The 24201-nt window shown below is 40.6% G+C and overlaps 1 protein-coding gene across 2 annotated transcripts; it reads right to left on the bottom strand.

The window, feature by feature from the left end:
• Positions 1-8317: 8317 nt before the first annotated feature.
• LOC131242488 (cold-regulated protein 27) lies at positions 8318-23581 on the bottom strand. Of its 2 annotated transcripts, none has more exons than XM_058241172.1 (5): positions 23357-23581; positions 17788-17988; positions 17391-17688; positions 9072-9199; positions 8318-8986 (listed from the first exon to the last, which is right to left on the bottom strand). In XM_058241172.1, the coding sequence occupies exons 1-5, from the start codon at positions 23510-23512 to the stop codon at positions 8807-8809; spliced, it is 963 nt and encodes a 320-aa protein (XP_058097155.1). In that variant the 5' UTR covers positions 23513-23581; the 3' UTR covers positions 8318-8806. The 2 variants fall into 2 exon arrangements, with proteins under 2 accessions (XP_058097155.1, XP_058097154.1); XM_058241171.1 differs by having other exon boundaries at positions 17788-17997; positions 23357-23578.
• Between the last annotated feature and the right edge of the window lie 620 nt (positions 23582-24201).

Raw genomic sequence — 24201 nt, 5'->3', positions numbered from 1 at the left:
GCTCAAGTGGTAGGCTGTGAAAGATACCTCGCCTCAACAATGAGGTCTTGGTATCGATCCTAGTAGCGGTGGCTAACACTGACGTGTGAATTGACGGTGGGGTGTACTAACAAGCTAAAAAATCATAATAATAATAATAATAATAAATCTTTGTAACGAGGAGCTCACTAAAAAATAATAATAATAATAATAATAAATCTTTGTAATGAGGAGCTCACTATCCAGGGGTGGCTAACAGTGATGTGTGAACTGACAGTGGAGTGTACTAACAAGCAAGCTAAAAAAAGAAGAAGATCCAGGACATGGACTGTGCAGCAAGGAGCTTACTACCTAGGAGTAGCTAACAGTGACGTGTGAACTGACAATGGGGTGTACTAACAAGCTAAAAATAAAAATAAAAATAAAAACAAGGACGCGGATTGTGTAGTGAGGAGCTCACTACCTAGGGGTAGCTAACAATGATGTGTGAACTGATAATGGGGTGTACTAACAAGATAAAAATAAAAATAAAAATAAAAAGAAGATCAAGGGCTCAGATTGTGTAGCAAGGAGCTCACTACGTTGGGGTGGCTAACAGTGATGTGCGAACTAATAGTGAAGTGTGCTAACAAGCTAAAAATATAAATAAAAAGAAGAGCAAGGACGCGGCTTGTGTAGTGAGGAGCTCACTACCTACCGGTGGCTATTAGTGATGTGTGAACTGACAGTGGGGTGTACTAACAAGCAAGCTAAAAATAAAAAGAAGATCGATGACGTGGATTGTGTAGTGAGGAGCTCACTACCTAGGGGTGGCTAACAGTGATGTGTGAACTGACAATGGCATGTACTAACAAGCTAAAAATAAAAATAAAAACAAGGACGTGGATTTAGTGAGGAACTCACTACCTAGGGGTAGCTAACAGTGATGTGTGGGGTGTACTAACAAGATAAAAATAAAAATAAAAAGAAGATCAAGGACGTGGATTGCGTAGTGAGGAGCTCACTACCTAGGGGTGGCTAACAGTGATGTGTGAACTAACAATGAGGTGTACTAACAAGCTAAAAATATAAATAAAAAGAAGAACAAAGATGCGGCTTGTGTAGTGAGGAGCTCACTACCTAGGGGTGGCTAACAGCGATGTGTGAACTGACAGTGGGGTGTACTAATAAGCTAAAAATAAAAATAAAAAGAACAAGGACGCGGATTGTGTAGTGAGGAGCCCACTACCTAGGGGTGGCTAACAGTGAATTGACAGTGGGGTGTACTAACAAGCTAAAAATAAAAATAAAAATAAAAAGAAGATCAAGGACGCGGATTGTGTAGTGAGGATCTCACTACCTAGGGGTAGCTAACAGTGATGTGTGAACTGACAGTGGGGTGTACTAACAAGCTAACAATAAAAATAAAAATAAAAAGAAGATCAAGGACGCGGATTGTGTAGTGAGGAGCTTACTACCTAGGGGTGGCTAACAGTGATGTGTGAACTGACAGTGGGGTGTACTAACAAGCTAAAAATAAAAATAAAAATAAAAAGAAGATCAAGGACGCGGATTGTGTAGTGAGGAGCTCACTACTTCGGGGTGGCTAACATGATGTGTGTGAATTGACAGTGGGGTATACTAACAAGCTAAAAAACAAGAAGAAAAGATCAAGGACACAGATTGTGTAGTGAGGAGCTCACTACGCAATAGCGTGGTGTGGATTCTATGTGGGGTCCACTGTGATGTATGTGTTTTATCGAAACCGTACATCTATTTTTCTATGTCATTTTAGGGCATGAGCCCTATTGAGAATCCTTGTAGATCCTCCTTTATTGACTCACGGGATCGTCCTTGATTGTATGAGATGTCACACAAATCTATTTTGATTATTTCCCTTTATTGTAGATACCATAGCTGTGTAATTAGATTGTATAATTGTACAATATTATAAATAGATATACTCACCCACATAAAATGGTGTGGTGATTTGCAAACCCTTTCATGGTATCAAAGCCCCTCATGGGTTCAACCTCCCATCGATCCCCATGGCTGCCGATTCCTCCAACTCTTTCCTTTCCTTCAACACCATGATTCATATAGTGACCATTAAACTCTCTTCCTCAAACTATCTTCTCTAGCACAATCAGCTTATTCCGCTTCTTAGCTACCAGGGACTTCTTGGCTATGTCGATGGGTCCTTCGTTGTTCCACCCACAAACTCCACCTTTTCTACTGAGTCTTCTACAGAAATCCAGAAATACACAGATTGGAAACTTCAAGATCAGCGCATCCTCAGCTTGCTTCTTTCCTCCCTCACCTAAGAAGCTATGGCAGAATTGTTCGGTCTCACCATTACCAGAGACGTTTGGCTTGCCTTGGAAAACTCTTTCAGCCATCGTTCCAAAACACATGAACTCCATCTCAAAGATGAGTTGCAACTGATGAAACGAGGAAACCGCAGCGTCTTCGAATACTCTCACTCATTCAAGGTGTTATGTAATTAGCTCTCAGCAATGGGACGTTCGATTGATGATATAGACAAGTCTCATTGGTTTCTTCAGGGGTTAGGTGCTAATTTCTCTACCTTTTGTACTGCCCTGATGTCACTCACACCCCTTCCCCTCTTCACCGATTTGGTTTCTAAGGCTGAAAGCTTTGCCGTTTTCCAGAAATCTCTTGAGCAATCTCTTGCTATTCTTGCTACGTTCATTGCCACCCATGGTGCCTCTTCTAACTCTCGCGGTGGTGGTTATTTTAAACAGTTTCGTGGCCGTGGAGGATACCAGCGAAATAGTGGACCTGGTCGTGGCTGTTGTCATTAAAATCCCTGTTGCCAGATCTGCAAAACCGAGGGCCATACTGCTGATCGTTGTTGAAATCAATATGATAGGGCTGATGCTCAACTCGCTGAAGCATTCACTACTGATTGCTCTCTTTCAACTGAAGTCGAGTCTGATTGGTACATGGATACGGGCGCCTCAGCACATATGACCCCTCATTTGAGTAAACTGGACATATCAGAACCATATTCTGGTAAGGACCATATACTAGTAAGTAATGGAGCCTCTCTTCCAATTACCCATACTGGTAGTGTCTACCCCTCTCAAAATATTCAACTGTTAGATGTGCTTGTTGTCCCTCACTTTACCAAAAATCTTTTATCCATTAGTAAATTAACTACTGATTTTCCATTCACTGTTATATTTACTAATGATCAATTTATTGTACAGAACCGAAAAACAGGAAAGGCGGTGGCAACCGATAAACGAGAAGGTGGTCTTTATGCACTGGAATGCGGAAATCAGGCTTTATTTATGTTCTTGCTAAAAAAATCTCTACGTGCCTCATTTGATTTATGGCATGCTAGACTTGGACATGTCAATCCTTTTGTTATATCTTTATTGAATAAAAAAGGCCATTTATCTCTTACATCTTTGCTTCCCACTCCGCATATATACTCTACATGTCAGTTAGCAAAAAGTCATCGATTGCCTTTTTCTTCTAACGATAGTAGATCTAATTATATGCTTGGCCTAATTCATTGTGATATTTGGGGTCCATCCCTTGTTAAATCAAATGCAGGTTTTATCTATTATGTGTTATTTATAGATGACCACTCACGTTTCACATGGCTTTACCCCATGAAGCTTAAGTCTGATTTCTTTGATATTTTCCTCCACTTCCAACGATTAGTAGAAAATTAACTCTCGGTAAAAATAAAATTTTTTCAAAGTGATGGCATAGACGAATTCATCAGTATTCGATTTCAATCTCATCTTTAGGACAATGGCATTCATCATCAAATGTCATGTCCTTATACTCCTTCCCAGAATGAACGCGCAGAATGCAAACACCGTCATGTGACTGAAACCAGTCTTGCTCTTCTCTTTCATTCTCATGTTTCCCCTTGCCTTTGGGTTGATGCTTTCAGCACTGCCACTTACATTATCAACCGGTTGTCTATGCCGATCCTTGGCGGTATTTCACCTTTTGAGGTTCTGTATGGTAAGTCTCCTAATTACCAGCTTTGCATCCCTTCAGTTGTCGGGTATATCCTTGTTTATGTGATTATGTTTCTAATAAATTTGCTCCGCATAGTTTGCCTTGCCTCTTTATTAGTTATAGTTCATCTCATAAGGGCTTCCATTGCTTGGACACCACTACTTCTCATATTTACATTACTCGGCATGCTCAATTTGATGAGTCTTTGTTTCCATTTTTAGACTCTTCACGTGCACATCCCCCTTCGGAGTTGATCATCTCTAATTTTTTAGAGTCATGCACTTCCATTCCTACCCCTTTGGCTCCATCTCATGTGCCCACTATTACATGGCCCCTTGCAAACCCTTTCACAATCTGTGATGATTTTCCTGTTTCTGAGTCCATGCAGGTTTCTAGCCCATTCTCCTCTGCTTTGGATCCTACTGCACGTGAGCCTCGTGATTCATTAGGCTTTGGAGCTCTCTCCACCAAATCTGGTCCATCCTCCTCAGTGTCTAATCCAGCTCCACCTGCTCGTCACTCTATGTTCACTCGAGATCTAGATGGGATCTTCAAGCCCAAGCATCCGGCTCTTTTCAGCACCTTGTAACCTCCGACCCTTCTATATGCCTTGCTCAGTACTTCCAAGCCCAAAGGATTTCTCTCTGCGGCTAAGGATCCTGCATGGCTTACCACCATGGATGCAGAAATTGCAGCGCTGCTCAAGAATAATACTTGGGTTCTTGTTCCTCGGCCACACAATACAAATATTGTGGGCTCCACATGGGTTTTCAGGACCAAATATCATTCTGATGGCTCCATTAATTGCTTCAAGGCTCGCCTAGTTGCCAAGGGCTATACACAGCTTCCCAGACTTGACTACACCGACACCTTTAGTCCCGTGGTCAAAGCTTCCACCATCAGGGTTGTTCTCTCTCTAGCCGTGTCTAATCACTGGCCCTTACGTCAACTTGACGTCAAGAATGTCTTTCTTAATGGTGTTCTTTGTGATGATGTTTATATGGAGCAACCTCACGGCTATGTTGATCCTCGACATCCTCTTCATGTGTGCAAATTAAAAAAGGCTCCCTATGACTTGAAACAAGTTCTGCGGGCTTGGTTTCACTGTTTCAGTACATTTCTCTCATAACTTGGATTCTCTTGCAGCCGTGCTGATACGTCCCTCTTTGTCTTCAGTAGGAAAGCTGATCTCATCTACTCGTTGCTCTATGTTGATGACATCATTGTTACAGGGAATAATTTAGCACTTCTCAACTGATTCATTCAGCAACTACACGCAGAATTTGCCCTCACGGACTTAGGCTCCTTGAGCTATTTTCTTGGCCTTGAGGTTTCCTCTCTTCTGGATGGACTCTTTCTCAGTCAAACCAAGTATGCTCATGACATTCTTGGTCGTGCTCAATTACTTGACAGTAAGTCTATTGCTACACTAATGGTTGTGTCTCAGCGCCTCTCCTCTGACGGTGCACCCTTCTTGGATCCCACTCTTTATCACTCTTTAGTTGGTGCTTTACAATATTTGACCATCACGCGCCCTGATCTTGCTCAGTCAGTCTGTCACCTTCGTTACTCAATTTCTAAATGCTCCAACTGAAGAACATTTTCAAGCCGTCAAGAGGATCTTGCGCTATGTCAAGGGCACTCTTCACTTTGGCTTAACCTTTTCTGCATTGCCATCTACTGGTCTCTTGGCCTATTCTGATGCCAACTGGGCAGGGTGTCCTGACACTCAGCGTTCCACCTCTGGTTATTCCATTTATCTTGGGGACAATCTTGTCTCCTGGAGTGCCAAAAAGCAGTCTACAGTTTCCTGCTCTAGTTGCGAATCCGAGTACCGTGCTCTCGCTTTTATTGCTGCTAAAGTTCTATGGCTTAATCATCTCCTACGTGATCTTAAGGTCACCCTTGCACATCAGCCTTTGTTACTCTGTGACAACAAGAGCGCGATTTTCTTAAGCTCGAATCCTGTTTCTCACAAGCGTGCCAAACACATCGACCTTGACTACCATTTCTTATGAGAACTTGTTATTACTAGTGCCCTTTCCACTGAATATGTTTCGTCAAATTTGCAGGTCGCTGATATAATCACCAAAAGTGTTTCACAACCGCTATTTACCTTTTTCCGATCCAAGCCTCGCGTCGGCGGTAATCCCATGCTTAGCTTGCGGGGGGGTATTGAGAATCCCTGTAGATCCTCCTCCATTGACTCACAGGATCCTCCTTGATTGTATGAGATGTCACACAAATTTGTTTTGATTATTTCCCTTTATTGTAGATACTATAGTTGTGTAATCAGATTGTACAATTGTACGATATTATAAATAGATATACTCACCCACGTTAAATGGTGTGGTAATTTGCAAACCCTTTCAAGCCCAAAATTGAAACATATATATATAAATCTCAAGTGGACCACACCAGCATGGATAAAACACATACATCACGGTGGGCCCACAGAGAATCCACACCACGCTATAGCGTGGTGAACTCCTCACTACGCAATCCACGTCCGAAGGTGGAAATCATCTAGCCTTTGATATCTTCAGCAAATAAATCTAACAAGACTGTAACGGGGGCCCCCTTTTTCAATGATCCAGACCGTGGTCTTAACTACATCCCCGTGGATTACTGGTGCTTCAAAATTCTCCTACATTACAAGATTCTAATCCATCCATCTCTGACCTTTTATTCAGTCAGATATGTATTGTCGACAGCACGGCCCACCAGATGAGAATTCTGGATTACCTGGGACCCAGATGTACTGAAAAGCCCTCTTTCCTATTTTATTTTTATTTGCATACACCCATGTCCATTCATTAGTCATGCTAAAAGATGAGAACAGCAATTATCTAATCAACGGTCAAGATCTGTGTTCTGTATCAGTTTTCAAGATTTAGCTACCTAGGGAGAAATATAAGATCATCAGCATAGATTTTCTCCCTGTTTAATTCATATAATTCTATTAAATTAAGATTTGTGTGGGCACAAGGCACATGAAATGTATTTTTGGTATAAAGCACGTTTGGATTCTGATTAAACTGATCGCTCTCGGCTGGCATTCCCCTTTGAATTCTCATCCACTGCAAGCTTTGAAATTATTTAGTCAGGCATATATTATAATGGGTTCCTCTTGAATAAAATAATAACACATTAGGCTGCGTTTGGTCGCACCAAGATCATGAAATTTCATCAGTAATCAGTCTAATTCGGTGCAAAAAATCATGAAGTTTCAAGATATATTTGGTGCAACCAAACGCACCCTTAATCATACAAGGGTTGAAGATAGTTCCCCCAGCATTTGTATGTGAATGTTGAATGAGTAATATGACATACCTGCATCAATGTGTTGGTGTATGGACAAATATAGTACTACCCATCATGATATGTGGTGATCTATCCTAGAATGGATTATATGGAACGTTCGGAGTTCACTCCCAACAATATAGCCATCCCTACCCTCTCTCATCAATCCCATGAGCCTCTTATCCTCTCTCATTCGATTGCAGTAGGGAAGTAAGTCAAAATAGAAAAACTCACATTGGGTTTAGGGATAATCACTTCCTCATCATGATATGTGGTGATCTATCTTATTGTTACTTGCTCAAGAACCTCCTTGGTCCACCCTCAGCTTCACTTGACCCTTAGTTACAGTTCTGCAACACTGAAGTGGTCTATCGCGTGAAACATAAAATCATGAGATGGATAGTTCTATATATATATATATATATATATATTTGCATCCACTCCATTAGATTGATCTGGAAATTGGATTCCATGCAATTGGAATAGTAAGTGGGCCACGCACACGGTCTCAATGTGCATAGATCCAGGAATTCCGATCTATGAAAGAAGGGATTTCAACCAGACTGCATCTACACCACAACATACAGCCAAGAATTCATCCATGAATACCATAACTACATCAACCACAGAAACTTGAAAAGTTTTAGTCAGCTTTCACTAAAACAACAATTTGCATACATTTCCATTGAGACATTTTTTTATTTTTATTTTTTAAATTTTGCATTTCCATTGAAACAAAACAGTCCATGTAGAAATTTACTTGACATCTTTAAGGTCTTGTTGATCAAATCCATGATGCAGCATGCAGCTCTTATTTGGCCTATCCACTGGCCCAATCAGATGGTGCTCTTATATTGAAGCGAAATGTTGCACAATGACAAAGTCACCCAACAAAACAGAAAACTAAGGAGCTGATGCAGCGGATCAATTGATAACTGTACACACCATGAAACCCCATTTCCTTTTCCAAGTCATACATCCACATGCAACATATGTTTACCTACAATGTGTGGACACAAGACAGCACCTGCATGCACCATGGCCCGCTGAATTCAAGGTAGAAACATGCTCTTTCAATAAATAAATAAATAAATAAAAAGAAGACAGCCCCCCATGAGTTACATAAGAGTCGCTCACCCCATGTTCCCAATCCCTAGTGTTTGACCAAAAAAGGGCTGGAACATCATTCTGCAGAAATTTTCATTCATTACATCATTCCACATACCATGCAGTTCTCAACTTACAAATAAATAAAGAAAAAGAAACTGAAAAACCAAGATATTAACTGAGGGAAAAAGACATTCTTCTATGCAGAGATGTAGATAACTAGCCTGTTAGTAGTAACTATACCAATCTGGCTACATATGTATATATCTGTGTATATACCACCATAACGTAATTCGATGATTGAAATGAAGCAGTCATCAGCTTCTTTGGCCTCCTCAATAGCATTTGCGCTGGGATCACCAAGCAATTGAAATTTTCTCCACTTAAAGAGCGTTTTTACTTTTCCCTCTCTACCTTGTTCATTTAGGCTTTGTTACGATGGGTCAGCATTCTGCATAGCCGGGTCCTCAAAGAATGGGGGCCTAGACTTCACGCATGAAGAGCCAGTTTTGTTCTCAGACTGCCCGTCTTGACAGTCTTCATCTCTTTTATGCCGGGAAGCATATTTCTCACTAGTGCATGCTGTTACAGGAGATTTCCCAGTTGGGACAACCTGAAAAAAACAGTCAGGCCAAAATGAGATTTACATGTGACACCTTGAGAATGAGATGGGCAATGAAATGAGTCGTATGCATTACTTGATCTTTGCCCTGATCTTTGCCCGAGACATCAGCAACCGCAGTCCTCGCCCTTTTCTTCATGCATGAACTGCTTAATTGTTCGCCTTCTCCACAGCCTTCATCCACAAAGTTCTGATCTGACATCTCTGCAAATTACCAAATAGTTTACCCACATTGGCCAAAAATACCCATAAAAGATCATTTCTTTTACCTTTATCACTAGTTTTCTGAGTAATAGCAAATACCATTTTGAAATTCCCAAGTCAACAGCTTTACTTCATGACTGCATAGGTCGGACTTAGTCCAAACAAGGATATGCATGACATGTTTGGGTTTTCAGCTTGGGAAAGGGGGCCTGTGATAAATGGTCCAGATGTTTGGTTTGTTCAGGCCCTTCATTGATGGACCACGTGCAAAATTCTTCTCAATGGACAAACCTAACCGCCCAATTTGTGGCTTACAAACAGACAGTAATGATGATAAAACACATCGGCAGTTCACAATCAGCTTAGAAAAGGGCCACATATTGGTAAATGTGATTGATTTGTCCACTCTAAGAGACTTTTGAGGCAGGGTATCTATCCTTCTTGGATAGCAGCAGTTCAACAGCCTGGATCATGGAAGCATGGGCCAGCTGTCGAGGATCATGGAATACCTCAATACCTCCTTAGTCCAGTCATGTGAAATATTTGAAAGTTATCTAGAACAAGCTTCATTTTCAAAGAGTGAGCTCTCTCAAACCAAGCTTTAACTGATGGCATGTTGCTCTGAGCCAATTAAACCATGAGTTATCATTCCTTGATTAAGTTGGATTAGAAATATTTAGAAAATGATTTTTTTTTTTTTCCTTCAACAATGAAACCATGAGTTATCATTCCAAGTTGGATTAGAAATATTTAGAAAATGATTTTTTTCCTTCAACAATGAAACCATGAGTTATCTCATTACTTGATTAAGTTGGATTAGAAATATTTAGAAAATGATTTTTTTTTTCCTTCAACAATGAAACCATGAGTTATCATTCCAAGTTGGATTAGAAATATTTAGAAAATGATTTTTTTCCTTCAACAATGAAACCATGAGTTATCTCATTACTTGATTAAGTTGGATTAGAAATATTTAGAAAATGATTTTTTCTTTTTCCTTCAACAATGAATAGGGGTGTACATCGAGTCGAACCGAGTCAAGCTGGCCTCAGCTCAGCTTGGCTTGGTCACTAGGCTAACCCAGCTCGAACTCAGCTCAACTCTGTGACCGAGCCAACATCTCTAGCTTGACTCGGCTCGGTCAGCAATCGGACCAGTTCGAGCCGAGTTCGAGCCATGTTGGGCTTTTGAGCCGAGTTCGTTTTTCGAGCCGAGTTATTATTTCTCCTTCAAATGTGGACCACTCACCATTTTATTTCTAACCACCCATTTCATAGCCATTAATTGGATGGTACGGATCACTTAATCAACATGATTTTGAAGATAATAACCCCACACAATGAGACCCGCAATCTAGATGGTCTTTGGATAGCTTTAGAACAATGCCACGAACGAGGATTGGTCACCACCATTTTTAAAATGGTGACAAACTAACGAGGGAAGCTAGCATGTGTCCACGGTGGGGCCCATGGGATTACCGATCTGAATTCAGATCATCACATCCATTGGATCCATCAGAAATTGAGGAGAAGAGGAAAAGAGAATTGGATCTGACCTGTTGGCGGGTGGCGGAGTAAGAATTCAATTGGAGGGCGAGAGCAGCGTTGGAAGCGAGGGGGTAAGCGGGGAATGGGGCAGACAATGGGAGATGTGAGGGGGAGGGATTCTCAGCCATAGATCTTGGATGGAATGGCAGAGGGAAGCAGCCCTCTGTTTGAGTTTTCGGGCATACTGTTGTTGCTCGGGCGTGAACGTTCGGGTAAGGGAAAGGGAGTAACGAGTAAGGGACTAGGGTTTTTTTATAAAAGGGCTTATATACCCTGCACCGAGTTGAGCCGAGTCAAACCAAGTCGAGCGGAGTTCGAGCTGGATTCGATCCGAGTCGAGTTGAGCTGGGGCAAGCTAGAACTCAGCTCGAACACATTTTCGAGCTCAAAAAATCAGCTCGACTCAGTTCGAACTCAGCTTCGAACCAAGTCGAGTCGAGTCGAGCGAGCTAATCGAGCTACCTCGGTTCGTGTACATACCTGGCAATGAAACCATGAGTTATCATTCCTTGATTAAGTTGGATTAGAAATATTTAGAAAATGATTTTTTTTTTTTTCCTTCAACAATGAAACCTATGACCACAGCAATCAGGTTACCTACAAAATTTTGAAAAAAGGGTGGAGGGGAATGAAAACTAAGATTGTGACGTAAGCCCAAGGAAAAAAGTGACCCCACCTCTAGGGAAAGGAAACCCTTTACACATACATATTTTGCTATAGACAGTCTTGGGAAACGCTTTTTCTTTCCATTTTCCAGTGTTTAGATTGAAATTTTGAAAAGAAAATCTTTCCCCACTAATTTTTCCATTTAAATGTCATGTCAGAAAGGAACTTCTTTTCCCACCAATTGACTTTATGAAGAAAAGGTTTTTCTTACTTTTTTTAGGGACGTAAATCAATTTCCTTCCGTGTTTGTTTTTCAAACAGAGGAAATGCCACATAAAAGGAATTCATTTTGCTTTCTTTAGTTTTTCAAGGTTTTCTAAAGGGAAATATAAGCATTTGGGTCTAAAAATTTAGGTTGTCAAAGTGCCTGTAGACAATAAATTTTATGTGAGCTTTTGTAAGAGCTTCATCAGAAAGATGAGTAGTTCAATGGATGGATTCCAGATTGAAATGCCAACCCCATTAGTTGATCCATTTTTAATACACTAGATTCATATCGGTCCTTTGTTTTTATTTCTCTCTCAAAGGTATGTGGAGTTTATCACAATCCCCAAGAACAAGACAGCCCTTAGCCACACGTTTGTAAACTAACTAGGATCCGTCTAAAAGAAGCACTAGCTGAAAAGTAGCATGCAGTTAGACATATTGGTGATAAAACTATCACCCCAAGAGATTTGTGATATTTGTCTTTGCATCATCTTTTATTAAATCCTACTACTATTAAAGAACAATAAAGTGACCCGAGAAATTCTACTACCCAGCTTGCTATGTAAAATGAAGTTGCTATCTTCTCGATGATAAATAGTTAGTATGGAAACTAGTGCATTACAAAGGCAATAAGCTCCAGAAAGTTGGCATTATAAAGGCAATAAGCTCCCAAAAGTAGCTGTTCTTCAATTATGACAAACTGAGTTGTGGACAAGTCTTGGGTTTCTTTCTCCTACCAAAATGAGGATACTTCGATTTCATGCTCCCGTGAAACACAGAGTGGCAGTTTTAACAGCGGAATATAAAGAGAGAATCTTTATATTACACAGATTCCATTGGTCTCTTTATCCAAACATGTTGCTTGCAGACCAACATAAAGTCAATAGACCATCAACAAACAATTCATCCCAGAAGACATGACTAAAACCTAATGCAGGGGCATTTGCACACCGGGCTCTGAGTGGGGTAGCCCGTGGGATGCGGGGACACACTCGGAGTGGGTGACCCATGTGATTTGGGGCCCACGGGGGAGGTCTCGTGTTCAAGACTCCTCACCGGGGGTGATTAATGTGCATTTCACACCGGGCTCAAGTGGGATAGCCTATGGGATGCGGGGACACACTCGGGGTGGGCGGCCCGTGTGAGCTAGGTGGCTCGTGTGAGGCGGTACCCATGTGATTTGGGGCCCACGAGGGGAGTTCGGCCGAGGTCCTAACCCATGCGATGTGGGGCCTGGGCTATGAGATAAATGGATTAGTTTGCCATACTCTAACAGTTCGAACTTTTAGAGCAAGTGGTTAATTGTCCTGCATCAAATTGGTATTAGAGCAGGAGGTCTTGTGTTCGAGACTTCTCATCGAGGGTGATTCATGCAAGGGCATTTTCATACCGAGCTCAAGTGGGGTAGTCCGTGGGATGCGGGGACACACTCGGGGTAGGTGACCCATATGATTTGGGGCCCACAGGGGAGGTCTCATGTTCGAGACTCCTGACCGGTAGTGATTAATGTGCATTTCACACCGGGCTCAAATGGGGTAGCCTGTGGGATGCGGGGACAGACTCGGAGTGGGCGGCCCGTGTGAGGTAAGTGGCTCGTGTGAGGTAGTACCCATGTGATTTGGGGCCCACGAGGGGGTTTCGGCCAAGGTCCTAACCCATGCGATGTAGGGCCTGGGCTATGAGATAAATGGATTAATTCGCCATACTCTAACAGTTCGAGCTTTTAGAGTAAGTAACGGGTCTTCGATTCTGACTCTAGTAAAAAGGGTTACATAGTGGAAACTAAAGATTCTTACATAATGGTAACTAAAGAAATTCTACCAGTCATTTTACCCAATTCTTGTTAACAATGGGATAGATCTTGTTCATGGTTTGTAAATCGTAACTCAAAAAATAATGCTTTTTTAGTTCTTTCCAGCATTTCACTCAATGTGTGCTGAAATGGTAATGGTGGCCATAACAGCCACCACTGTTACTATTATGGTAGGGGCCATTATGGCTGTTAGGGTCATTTTTTCCGTAACAGCTGTTACGATAACGGTTGGAACCATTACCATTACGTAATGGCCAATACGGCGCTGTAACTGCCGTTATAACACACCTTGGTTTCACTTCTTGCACTTCAGAAATCCTTTTTCAATAAATTTCGTTTGATTTCATATTCATTCTTCAAAATGTGAGGGCTAATGTAGCTGCTTAGTCATGAAAGCTTGTATGGATATCTTGATGGTCATCATGTGCACATATCAGCCTTTTGTCTTGAGAATCAATCATAAAGAAAGGCAACGTATTGACATATTCAGATGTTTCCATTTCAAATATAACGATTGGCCTGCCAAGACAAAACACTTTACTATCTAGTCCACCTCATTAGAAGATTTCCAATAATTCATGAGAGTGGAGAGATTGGAAAGGATGTCGCCCACAGAATTCATGCTAAGTGGAAGAAATGGAGACACGCTCTGGAGTTCTATGTGATTGTTGCGTACCACCCAAACTAAAAAGGAAATTTTATAGGATAGATATAAGACTAGCCATGCTTTATGGGACAAAATGTTGGGCAGTTGAAGAACTACATGCTCATAGGATGAGCATAGCTGAAATGAGGATGTTGAGAGGGATGAGTCGCAAGATGAGGAAGGATAGAATTAGAAACAAATGCATTCGAAGGAACTTAGGAGTAGAACCGCGCCGGTTAGAAGTGTGTTAGCACAAATTGAAGGCTCTAAAAGGGCAAGGGAAGGCCCAAGAGGGCGTGGATGGAGGAAGTAAGAAAAGATTGATGACTCATGGTCTTACTGAAGGTCTGGCCCTTGAGAGAGTGGAATGGCGGAACAGGATTCATGTAGCTGATCCCAATTAATTGTGATAAGGCTTAGATGATGATGATGAAACTCCAGACTTTGATGTGATCTTCATATGTTGCTTGCCCTAGAATCTGAAGGCCAAATATACACCTTTGGCTTGGGTTTGACAACTGCAAATCAACTCCTTGTAAATGGCAAAATATAGTCGTTGGCTGAAGATAGAAATACCCCTTCCTCCAACTTCCATATAGTCGTTGGCTGGAATTGGTGGTTATCAAGAGGGATTTTGACCATAACTGAAGACAAATATTCCATACTATCTATGAATGAAGGAGTGTGACAAAAAAAACTATTTAAACGCATTCTAGAAAGATCTTTGATTGATAAACTAAGTCAGATAAATGAGGAAATGTGGTCGTTCAAGCTCCGGAATTCTGGAGTAGGAAAATGGTCTGCATGCAATTGTTTTCTTCATTAAACATGCTCTATTCGCTCTTGCCCCTTTGTTGTTGAGATCTGGGTCCACCATTCTTGGTAGCCTTCTCACCTCCTGGGTCATGCACTGCTCGGCTTAGGACCTTCTGTTTGCTTGGCACGGTGGTTGTGCATCAGGTCCTGATTGCAAAGTCATCTGGCGCCTCTCCATCCTGGCTGTTTTCTGGGCTATCTAGAGAGAGAATAATGAAATAGTCGGTGGTTCCAAAACTTTCCCTCTACCTCAGCCCGAGTTCTCGCCTTGATATTCAGAGACATCGCAGACTGGTCGTCCTGCCTTCTTGCTTCCAATCGCAGCGGTCCTCCCTCCTAGTTTCTGTTTGGGCCTTTGGCCGGGTTGAGTTGTATAGTCATTTGGGCCATCAGTTTGTTTGCCTTGTTTGTTGCTTTCTCCTTTTGCTTATTTGTAGTTGTTGTTTTTTTCCGTGTAGTTGCTTTGGTTTCTGTTTATGTTCTCTTTTGGCCTCTTGGCCTTCTAATAAAATTTTAGCAATCTTTGAAAAAAATAAAAAATAAAAAAAATCGCATTTGCTATTATTGTGGATATTAATAGTAGTGTGAAAGCAATAGATGATTGAGTGCCATGTTGATTTAAAGGAAAAAAACAAAAACCTCCCCTAATGAAGTTTTGGCTAAATTTGCCTTGAAGAAAACTCACCACATCTGCAAAGAGACTTCTTGTCTCATCATTGGGTTTACTTTTTATCTCTTTATCCAAGAGTTGGACTTATGAGGGTACAGATTTGGAGGATCATGAGAGCTACCAGAACTAACTTGATAAAAAGGCAACTCAAGAGCCAGGACATCTTGGCTGGAGTCGAACATAATTTCCTATGGTTTTAATGAAAAAATCATACTAAATTAGACTAACACATTTTCAAGGAAAAGGACACCAAAAATAAAAGAATAGTGCCCGGTGATTAAAAACCAGCAAGCCATTGACATGGTAATGGATCAGATTGCTGACATCTTTGTCAAAGAGAGCGTATGAAAGCCATCACACATCACCTCCAGAGTTCATTGATACTTCTGCACTGCATTTGAGGGGAACATTACAGTGATCTTGCAGCATCAGTTTTATCTGCATAAGTTCTTTGCCTAGGTGTTCAAAGATTTAGGCACCTATTTTATTCATAATTGCAATTTAGTCATTAAATACATGTAATGGGAAGACAAACAAAGGAATGGGGCCCTCATCTCAAGATAATTATCAAACCTTTGACTTGGTATGAGTTTATTTATCATGACCACTTCTTCGAACATTATGATACTCAATCCATTAGTCCGTAGCATAGCTTTAGTGCTTTCTAGATCGCTTCCTAAACCCAGTTCCCTTTAATGCAACAACCATGTGGAGGTAGATGGAGCCTGATGAATAGATCCATCATATGCAACAGAAAACATCACCATAATCATGCTAAAGAGTAGTCTGTCACTCATCAACTTGCCATTTTCGTTCTCCAAAGGCACTAACCTCACAGTAATACAATAGAATTATGACAATCTCTTCCACATTATCTTCACGACAACATGCAAGCGACTTCCTTACCTGTTTAAGTCCGTCCCTCCCCTCCCTCCACACACGCACAAGCACACACAAATATTTATGTATGAGAAATGCTCCAATGCTCTCAGAGTGCTATGAGTTATGGTGCGCCAAGTTGCATTGGGATGCTTATACATTCCAATTCATTGATCCAGACTGTTTATTATGTCCAACACACATTTCCTGAGCTACCATCCAAACATCACACCAACCCAACAAATATTAACCATTGATCAGTGGCCTTTAATATGGACGTTCAAGAATGTTTACAGAAAATAGGTCCACTAAACAATTCGATCCATCTATTTCTTAGGGCCCATCATGGATTACTTATGATTCTAAATAATCACTTTCGTTAGAAAATCATAGCCATCCCATCCATAGCTAGGAAAAGGATGGCTAAAGAACATAAAGCCAAATCAAGGATTGATTAGATCATCCGATCAGTATGATTTTTGCATGGTAGTCCATGAAACATGTTCTGGACTTGACAAAAAGTTCAGATTGATCGATTGTACCGTGCAAGAGGACTGATGCAATAGGAGCACTACAAATCATAGTGCTCTGAGAGCACTGGAACATTTCTTTTATATATATATATATATATATATAAAAGCATGCATGTATGTGCATGTATGCATAGACACAACCGCGCGCGTGCACACATACACTCACTCTTGCATATTAAGTTTCTGATTCTTATTGAATTGTACAATAATGAGCCTGAAAAGAAGACATCATCATCACTATCCTAGCCTCGTCTCAGCTATTCATGGTCAGCTTCATTGAGGCAGCTGAAGAGGCAAAATGACAATCCAAAGGTAATTGGAAGCATGAATTTTAAAACTGAGCCCCAGTTCAGGAAATGGCTAATAAAGGAAGAATTTTGATGCGGATCTTATCAAGTTATAGTCAAAATCTACCTGTATTGCTGCCAACAGAATCTTGATGATAAATGCCAGAGGAACGCTTTGAACTTGTTGCAAGTACACAGGTTGTCATTCCATACTTCTGCCCACCTAAACAGATTGATTCGCCAACAAGATTTTCATTTTTCTGAAGGGCCGATGTTTCTTCTAGCCTCTTCCCCGTGGAAGCTGGCCTGAAATGCTGGATCCATGGATTTCCAAGAAGACTATGAGACTCATTTCCACTGTTTGATTGAGTCCGAGACCTTCCAAAATTGAGCTTCTCCCAGCAGCCACTTCGCAGAACCTTAAACTGCAAACAGCTTACGTAGTCAAACGACTCAGACCAACAAAAGTGTATATGATTGTGAAAACAGTAGAGAACATAAGGGAGCATTATCTGATTTTACACCTGCCCAAAAGAGACATGGCTGTTGGTATTGGATTGCAGATTGTTCTGATTCAGCAGTTTTTGTGTTCTTGGCAGCCGACCATACAAATCCACTGACTGATACTCGCGGTTATGTAGCTGTTTAACAAATAATGCTTCAATGGAATCTAGATACAAACTGTGTTTCTCATCTGTCCATTCTGTTGACACAGAATCCCCCTTCTGAAGGCCCTAATATGAAGATTCCATTGTCAAAAATCAGAATTGTTTTCATCAAATTGCAGAAAACTAAGAAATGGATCCAAACAAAATAAGTAAACTCAGTAGAAATGGAAAGGAAAAGAGCATAGAGTCCAATTAAATAGGGGTTAATCTTCCAAGTCTTCATTGGAACAAATAGGAAAGAACTCGAGCATCATAGGCAAAGATAACCAATAGAATTGCAGAACAAGTAAATGGAATCGTCAAGACAGGGACAATGACAGGTATTGGTCTTTACAAGATACAACTCTCTCTACTTCATTTGCACGCCACCACAGTGGCCATGGTAGATGCAACATGGAAATTTCAAGATATCCCTGAATTATACCCTTCCCTCCTAATTGATATGCAGCTAAATGTGCATTGATAGGAAATGGCTATATATTTTCATGTTCATTCAATTAACGACAGAGCCAGAGCAAAATGGTAACATTCACTAAACTTCCATTGAATAAGAAAATATCCGTTAAAATCCCAAAAATGGAGGGGTTTTTAGCAGTGAATTGGCTAATCTCTTGTAGAGAATAAATGCTTCTCTTAAATAGAGAGACATCCTCTCCGGAGATTCTCTCATATTGTTAGTGAACGAAAACTCTGATAAAAGGACAACGTGACGTATCAATCCTCATTACTAATTATAGTTTAAGGATAAATGATTTTCATCAAATGCATATTAATTTGTCAGAAATACAATAATGAGACCTATTAAGAGATAAGAAAAAAGAGAAGAATATCCTTCATTAGGAGAGTTCTTTTTTTCTTTGAGAAGTAATGAATTTCATTAAAGAAACACCAAGGCAGCAAACAAACAACAATGGTAACAATCCAACTTAGGTAAGGAAAATACACTCATCAAAGGCTTTTAAGGAAAAATCCCATTCCAACGCCTTGACTTCGCACTTTTAGAGACCTCTAAACTACTTTGATCTAGCCTTCACAAAACCTTGCCTCCCCCCCCCCCCAAAAAAAAAAAAAAAAAAAACTAACCCAATGCCATGTCAAGATTAAAATCTCAATGGTTCCCAACATCACCCATGGAGCATTAAAGAGGCCGAAAAACCTATCTCACACCAATCTAACAAACGGATAATGGATAAATAAGCAGTTTATCGACTTAGCATCTCGCAAACATATGGGGCACATGCTAGGAATGACCCTTGACCTCTTTTGGTGATTGTCAATGGTGAGGACCCTGGTCCTTCCCACCAGCCTTAGGAGAGCCATAATGCCACAAGAAAGCCACATGCTAGAACGCAGTTCAACAATGATTGGGAAAGCAACACATAGAAAGACCGGACAAAATCTGGCCCAACATTTCCAACCTCTACACCATAGCGTCCTTCTCGCCTAGCAAAGGGCGGAATCCATGAAGCCACGCTAGGATATGAATGAACTCATCCAGCTCCTCATTTGTCAAATTCCTCCTATAGAGAGGACCACACCACTTCCTCACCCAAGAGGGAGAAGCACCGTGCAACAAGAGTATTCACGTTCATAACTATCCTTGCTAACCTCGGGAACTCGGGTCGGATCGGTCCCTCACCTAGTTGCACATCCTCCCAACAGCATATTCTCTTCTATCCCCAATTGAGAAGCAAAAGCACTCCTTCAGCTTGTGTACTACACTCTCTATCACCTTCTGCATTCACGAGATATGGAATCGGTAAACCACTTGTTTACCGATTGTCCGTTTGCTAGATTGGCATGGGAGAGGTTTTTCGGCTTCTTTAACGTGCCATGGGTTATGCCGGTGACCATTGATGGTTTTTTCTTGGCATGGCATGGGGGGTTTTGTTGGAAAAAAATTCAAAGTTTTGTGGAGGCTAGCTCTATTGGCCGGTTTATGGGCTATTTAGGATGAAAGAAAAAAAAACCAATGCTTTCAAGATCAAAGCAGTTCGGCTTTAGAGGTTTTTAAAAGGGTGAAAGTCAAAGTTGTTGGGATGGACTTCTTCCTTAAAAGTCTTTGATGGTGTGTTTTTCTTTCCTGAGTTGGGTTGTTATCATTGTTGTTAGTTTGCTGCATTCTTCGTGTTTCTCTAATAAAAAATTCATTACTCTAAAAATAAATTTTTTTTTTTTTTAAAATGAAAAAAGAAGAAGAAGAAAACTCAGTTTCATTGGATACTTTTCTCTTTCTCCGTATTTATTAATAGTTCTCATTATCGTAATTCTGGCAAATTGATATGCATTAAATGATAATCATTGATCCTTAAATGCATTAGGAGAGTTCTTTCTTTTTAATTGATACGAATGACACAACCTGTTTGTAAACATAGGATGTCGAATTCTATTTACAAACTACAACTGTTAAACAATTGTCAACCATATGAGATGTACATATCACATACGTTACAAGTTACAACACATCATGCCAGCGAAAGACAAAATGAGTAGACAACCTGAATCTGCTTAATGCCATATCTTTTTTTGAATGATAAGCATTCAATTTACTAGAGAAAAACAAAGCATACAAGTTAAAGGGCCGTCACAGCAAGGCAGGACAAAATGGCCAGAAAGCCCACCAAGGACTCCAAAATAAAAACAAAGAACAGCCCATTAAAAGAATTGTTAATTCCGGGCTACAAGCCCTAGCCTTTGCCTGAGAATCCACAGTGGCATTTGCCTCTCTTCCCACATTGCTAAAGGAAATCTGCCTTCCTCTGCATAAATCCAGACCTTCTGCAATTAAACTCACAACTCTCCATGGACTCTACCATGAGACGGCCCAAGCAATTGCATTGCATCTCTAGAGACCACCCACCCATGATACTAGCCACTGAATCAGGCATCATCTTGCTGATTCCAAATCTCTGGATAACCAATGTGCAGATTTTTTACTGCTGTTGGGCAGCAACAAATGGTTTAACTGATTCTTCATTTTGATAGCACATTACGTATCTGTTTGGCATCGCCATTTCTCTTCTTTTTAAATCATCTACTGTGAGGATCTTCCCCAAAAACACCACCCATATGAAAGCTCTAACTTTCAGTGGGGCACGGACGCTCCACAGATTACTAAAAGGGGGTGAGACTAGCATGATCAGAACAACCTCCGCCTCACCAACCACCTTGCAAATGACCTCATAGAGAAAGAACTGCTGGCCTCTGTAATCCATACCCTTCCATCCATGCTAATAATAGGGATGTAGACCATCTTGAACGCATTCATCAGCCTGAGCAAAGATGCAAGGTCATCATCTTTTAAATTCCGCGAAAGTTCAGGCTCCACACAAATTTTCCATCTACCCTCTGATAATAATCATGTACAGTCACCCCTTCTGTCCACAGCAACCATGAAAAGGTTTCAAATCTTTCACAGAGTAGAGACTCCACACCATAGATCCTTCCAAAATTCAATCTTTGACCTGTCGCCGACACTGAAATGCATATTATTACAGAATAGTAGCTGAACCCAGGTCACCACCCACCAAATCAAATGAGCCACACCTTCTTGATGCACCCCTGATGTCCTGGCCCGTTATCCTAGGTCCCATATTTCTCTGCCAATACATCTATGAGTAACATCAGCTCTCTATTACCCTCCTGCCACCACTGTTGTCCTAACAATGCCATATTCGTGGTCCTTATATCTCTAATGTTTCCCACTCATCCATCTCAACATCCCTATTTCAGCTACACTCATCCTATGAACATGTTGTTCCTTAACTGCCCCACATTTTGTCCCATCAAGCATGTTGGTCTTAGCTATCCTATAAAATTTCCCTTTTTGTTTGAATGGTACATGATAATCACATAAAACTCTAGAGCCATATCTCCATTTCTTCCACCTGCTTGAATTCTATAGGTAACAACCTTCTCATCTCCATTCTCATCAATTATTGACCCAAGATATCGAAAATGAAACTTCTTGGTCAAAATTCTTCTTCTTCTTCTTTTTAGGGATTGGGATCCTTGACTGTTTCCCTATTTCTCTTTGGCCTAGTCCCAGTTTCGTTGTTGGCTGTGTTGTTGTATGTTTTATTTTTATTCTTCATTGTTTTTTCCTAGTTTTTCTTAATTTTACAGGTTTCTGTTAGGTTCCTTTTTCTTTTTCTTTGGCTTTGGCCCCATAAAGTTCTCATCTTTCAAAAAAAAAAAAAAAAAAATCTTTACTAATTCCTTGTTACCACTCTAATTGTTACTAAAATTGCACTCAATATAGTAAGTTTTAGTCCAACTCATTTTAAATCTAAATTAATGAAAAATAAAATTTTCTTTTTAAAAAAAAAAAAAAAAAAAAAACCTACTTCTTATATACGCAGAGCCTCTGCATTGCAATCTCTCTATACAAGAGAATACTGACATTTTCCATAAGAGAGTAGAACATTCTCTACAAGTTTCTCCTAATCATCCTCCGCACCTTTCGTAACCATTAAAAATACATTCTTAATAGTAACCTTTCACTTTGTTTGAAGTTATGTGCATAGTAAAAGAATGTCCCACACTGGAAAATAAAACAAGCTTGATCATTATCATCATTGTCCTCTCATCCCAGCTATTTTGGTTCATCTTGACCGATTGTGTCTCACAAATCATTCCCATCTAAGGTCTTACTGTCAAGAGGGAACAAGACTTCATGTCCCTCTCACCACCCCAACCCAAATCCTTTTTCCAATCGCTCCTAAATGGGGCCATCTCCAGTCTTAAGGCACAAGGTCAAAAACAATTTTGATCGGCTATCCATCACTTCATTATTCACCCAAGGCACCTAATAACAAAATCTCACAAGTTCCTCCAGAAAAAGTCAATTCATCTAAAGAATCCATTAAAAGAAATGCCATTTCTAAGTAGTTAGAGAAACAATCCTCCTCTTTTCTTAAGCGAATCCATCAGAAGCTAATCTAAAAATGACAGATCAAACAGAAAGAAACCAAATTCCTCTACAAAATTAGGGAAATAAAGAAACTTAAGAACCATATCAATTCCCCTTTAAAAATGTGAATTCCTCTAAAACAACAACAACAACAACGACAATTTCACATTCTCGCCCACCAACGGAAAAGCAAGCCACACAATTCAATAATAAATCAATTTAAAAAAAAAAAAAAACACCCATCTCCCATCTTCCAATTTCCACCCACCCCAAAACAATCACAACCGATTTTGCCAGATGAAAACCTCCAAAATAAAACCCATGAGGAAAAATAAAAAAAATCAAACATCAATCCATAACATTCATCTTCCCTCTTCAACTTTCCAACATGAAGGCAAAACCCCAATACAATTCATACAATCTCGCAACAACCTCAAAAAAAAAAAAAAAAAAAAAAAAAAAGATAAAAAAAGAAAAGAAAAGAAACGGAAGATCAAAGAACGGATCCATTACCGATCTTGCATTCTTCTCCGTCCATAGACAATCCGTCGAATTCCCGTCGTCTAGGGTGATCCCTGAAGTCTCTGAACTCCCGTGAAGCCGGTCCACCTCATCGCTTCCATCACAACCGTCCATTTCCTTATCCAAAGGTCGTAGATTTCCTTCCATTTCTCTCAAATTCTTCTCTGAATTTGGGAAAAAACAAGAAGGGGAAAAAAAATATCGTCTCTAAACGCTTTCACCGAAAATTCTCATCCCTTTTGTTTTCTCTTCTTCCTCAAAACGTCAAAAGCAGAAACTAAGGCCCATGTGGAACGCTTTTACACGTGTCGTCACCGTCAGCGTGATGCCAGGTCAGCGGCTCGATAATATCTAACCGCCAGGCCGAGCCAGATATTTTCGAGTTGCAGAAAAGATCTCTCTCCGCGCCCAAGATGACGTGGCGCTGAAGATAGGAATCCGGGTTCGGTGCTCTTTGTCCGCGGGTTACACTGCGTTGTGATTTGTGGTGTTCCTCCGGACCACCAAATTAATTTGCTCCCCCGTGGGAATCCTCTTGCGGATGATGTGCTTGGAATGATCTGATGCACCACATGGTTGCCTGTTCCGAGCCTTCGAAGAATATGGACCGTTAAATTTGGTGGTGGACTCGCATTTGACCGTTAATATGGACTGGCATTTGACCTCTCATCAGTGGATTTTAGTTCGATCGGTGAGATCGGTACGAAACGATTGATCGGATAGCTAGGATCGTATGATTGAGAAGACTATTGAGTCAGTGTAAAGTTTTAACCATGGCCTACCAACTGGACGGTCTAGATTGATTCTTAAATTGACGGTGTCGGTACGTGTTGTGC

This window comes from Magnolia sinica, chromosome 4 (genome assembly GCF_029962835.1).
Source record: "Magnolia sinica isolate HGM2019 chromosome 4, MsV1, whole genome shotgun sequence".
Taxonomy (NCBI): Eukaryota; Viridiplantae; Streptophyta; class Magnoliopsida; order Magnoliales; family Magnoliaceae; genus Magnolia; species Magnolia sinica.
The sequence above is the reverse complement of the archived record's forward strand: the minus strand, read 5'-3'. Positions and strand labels throughout refer to the sequence as shown.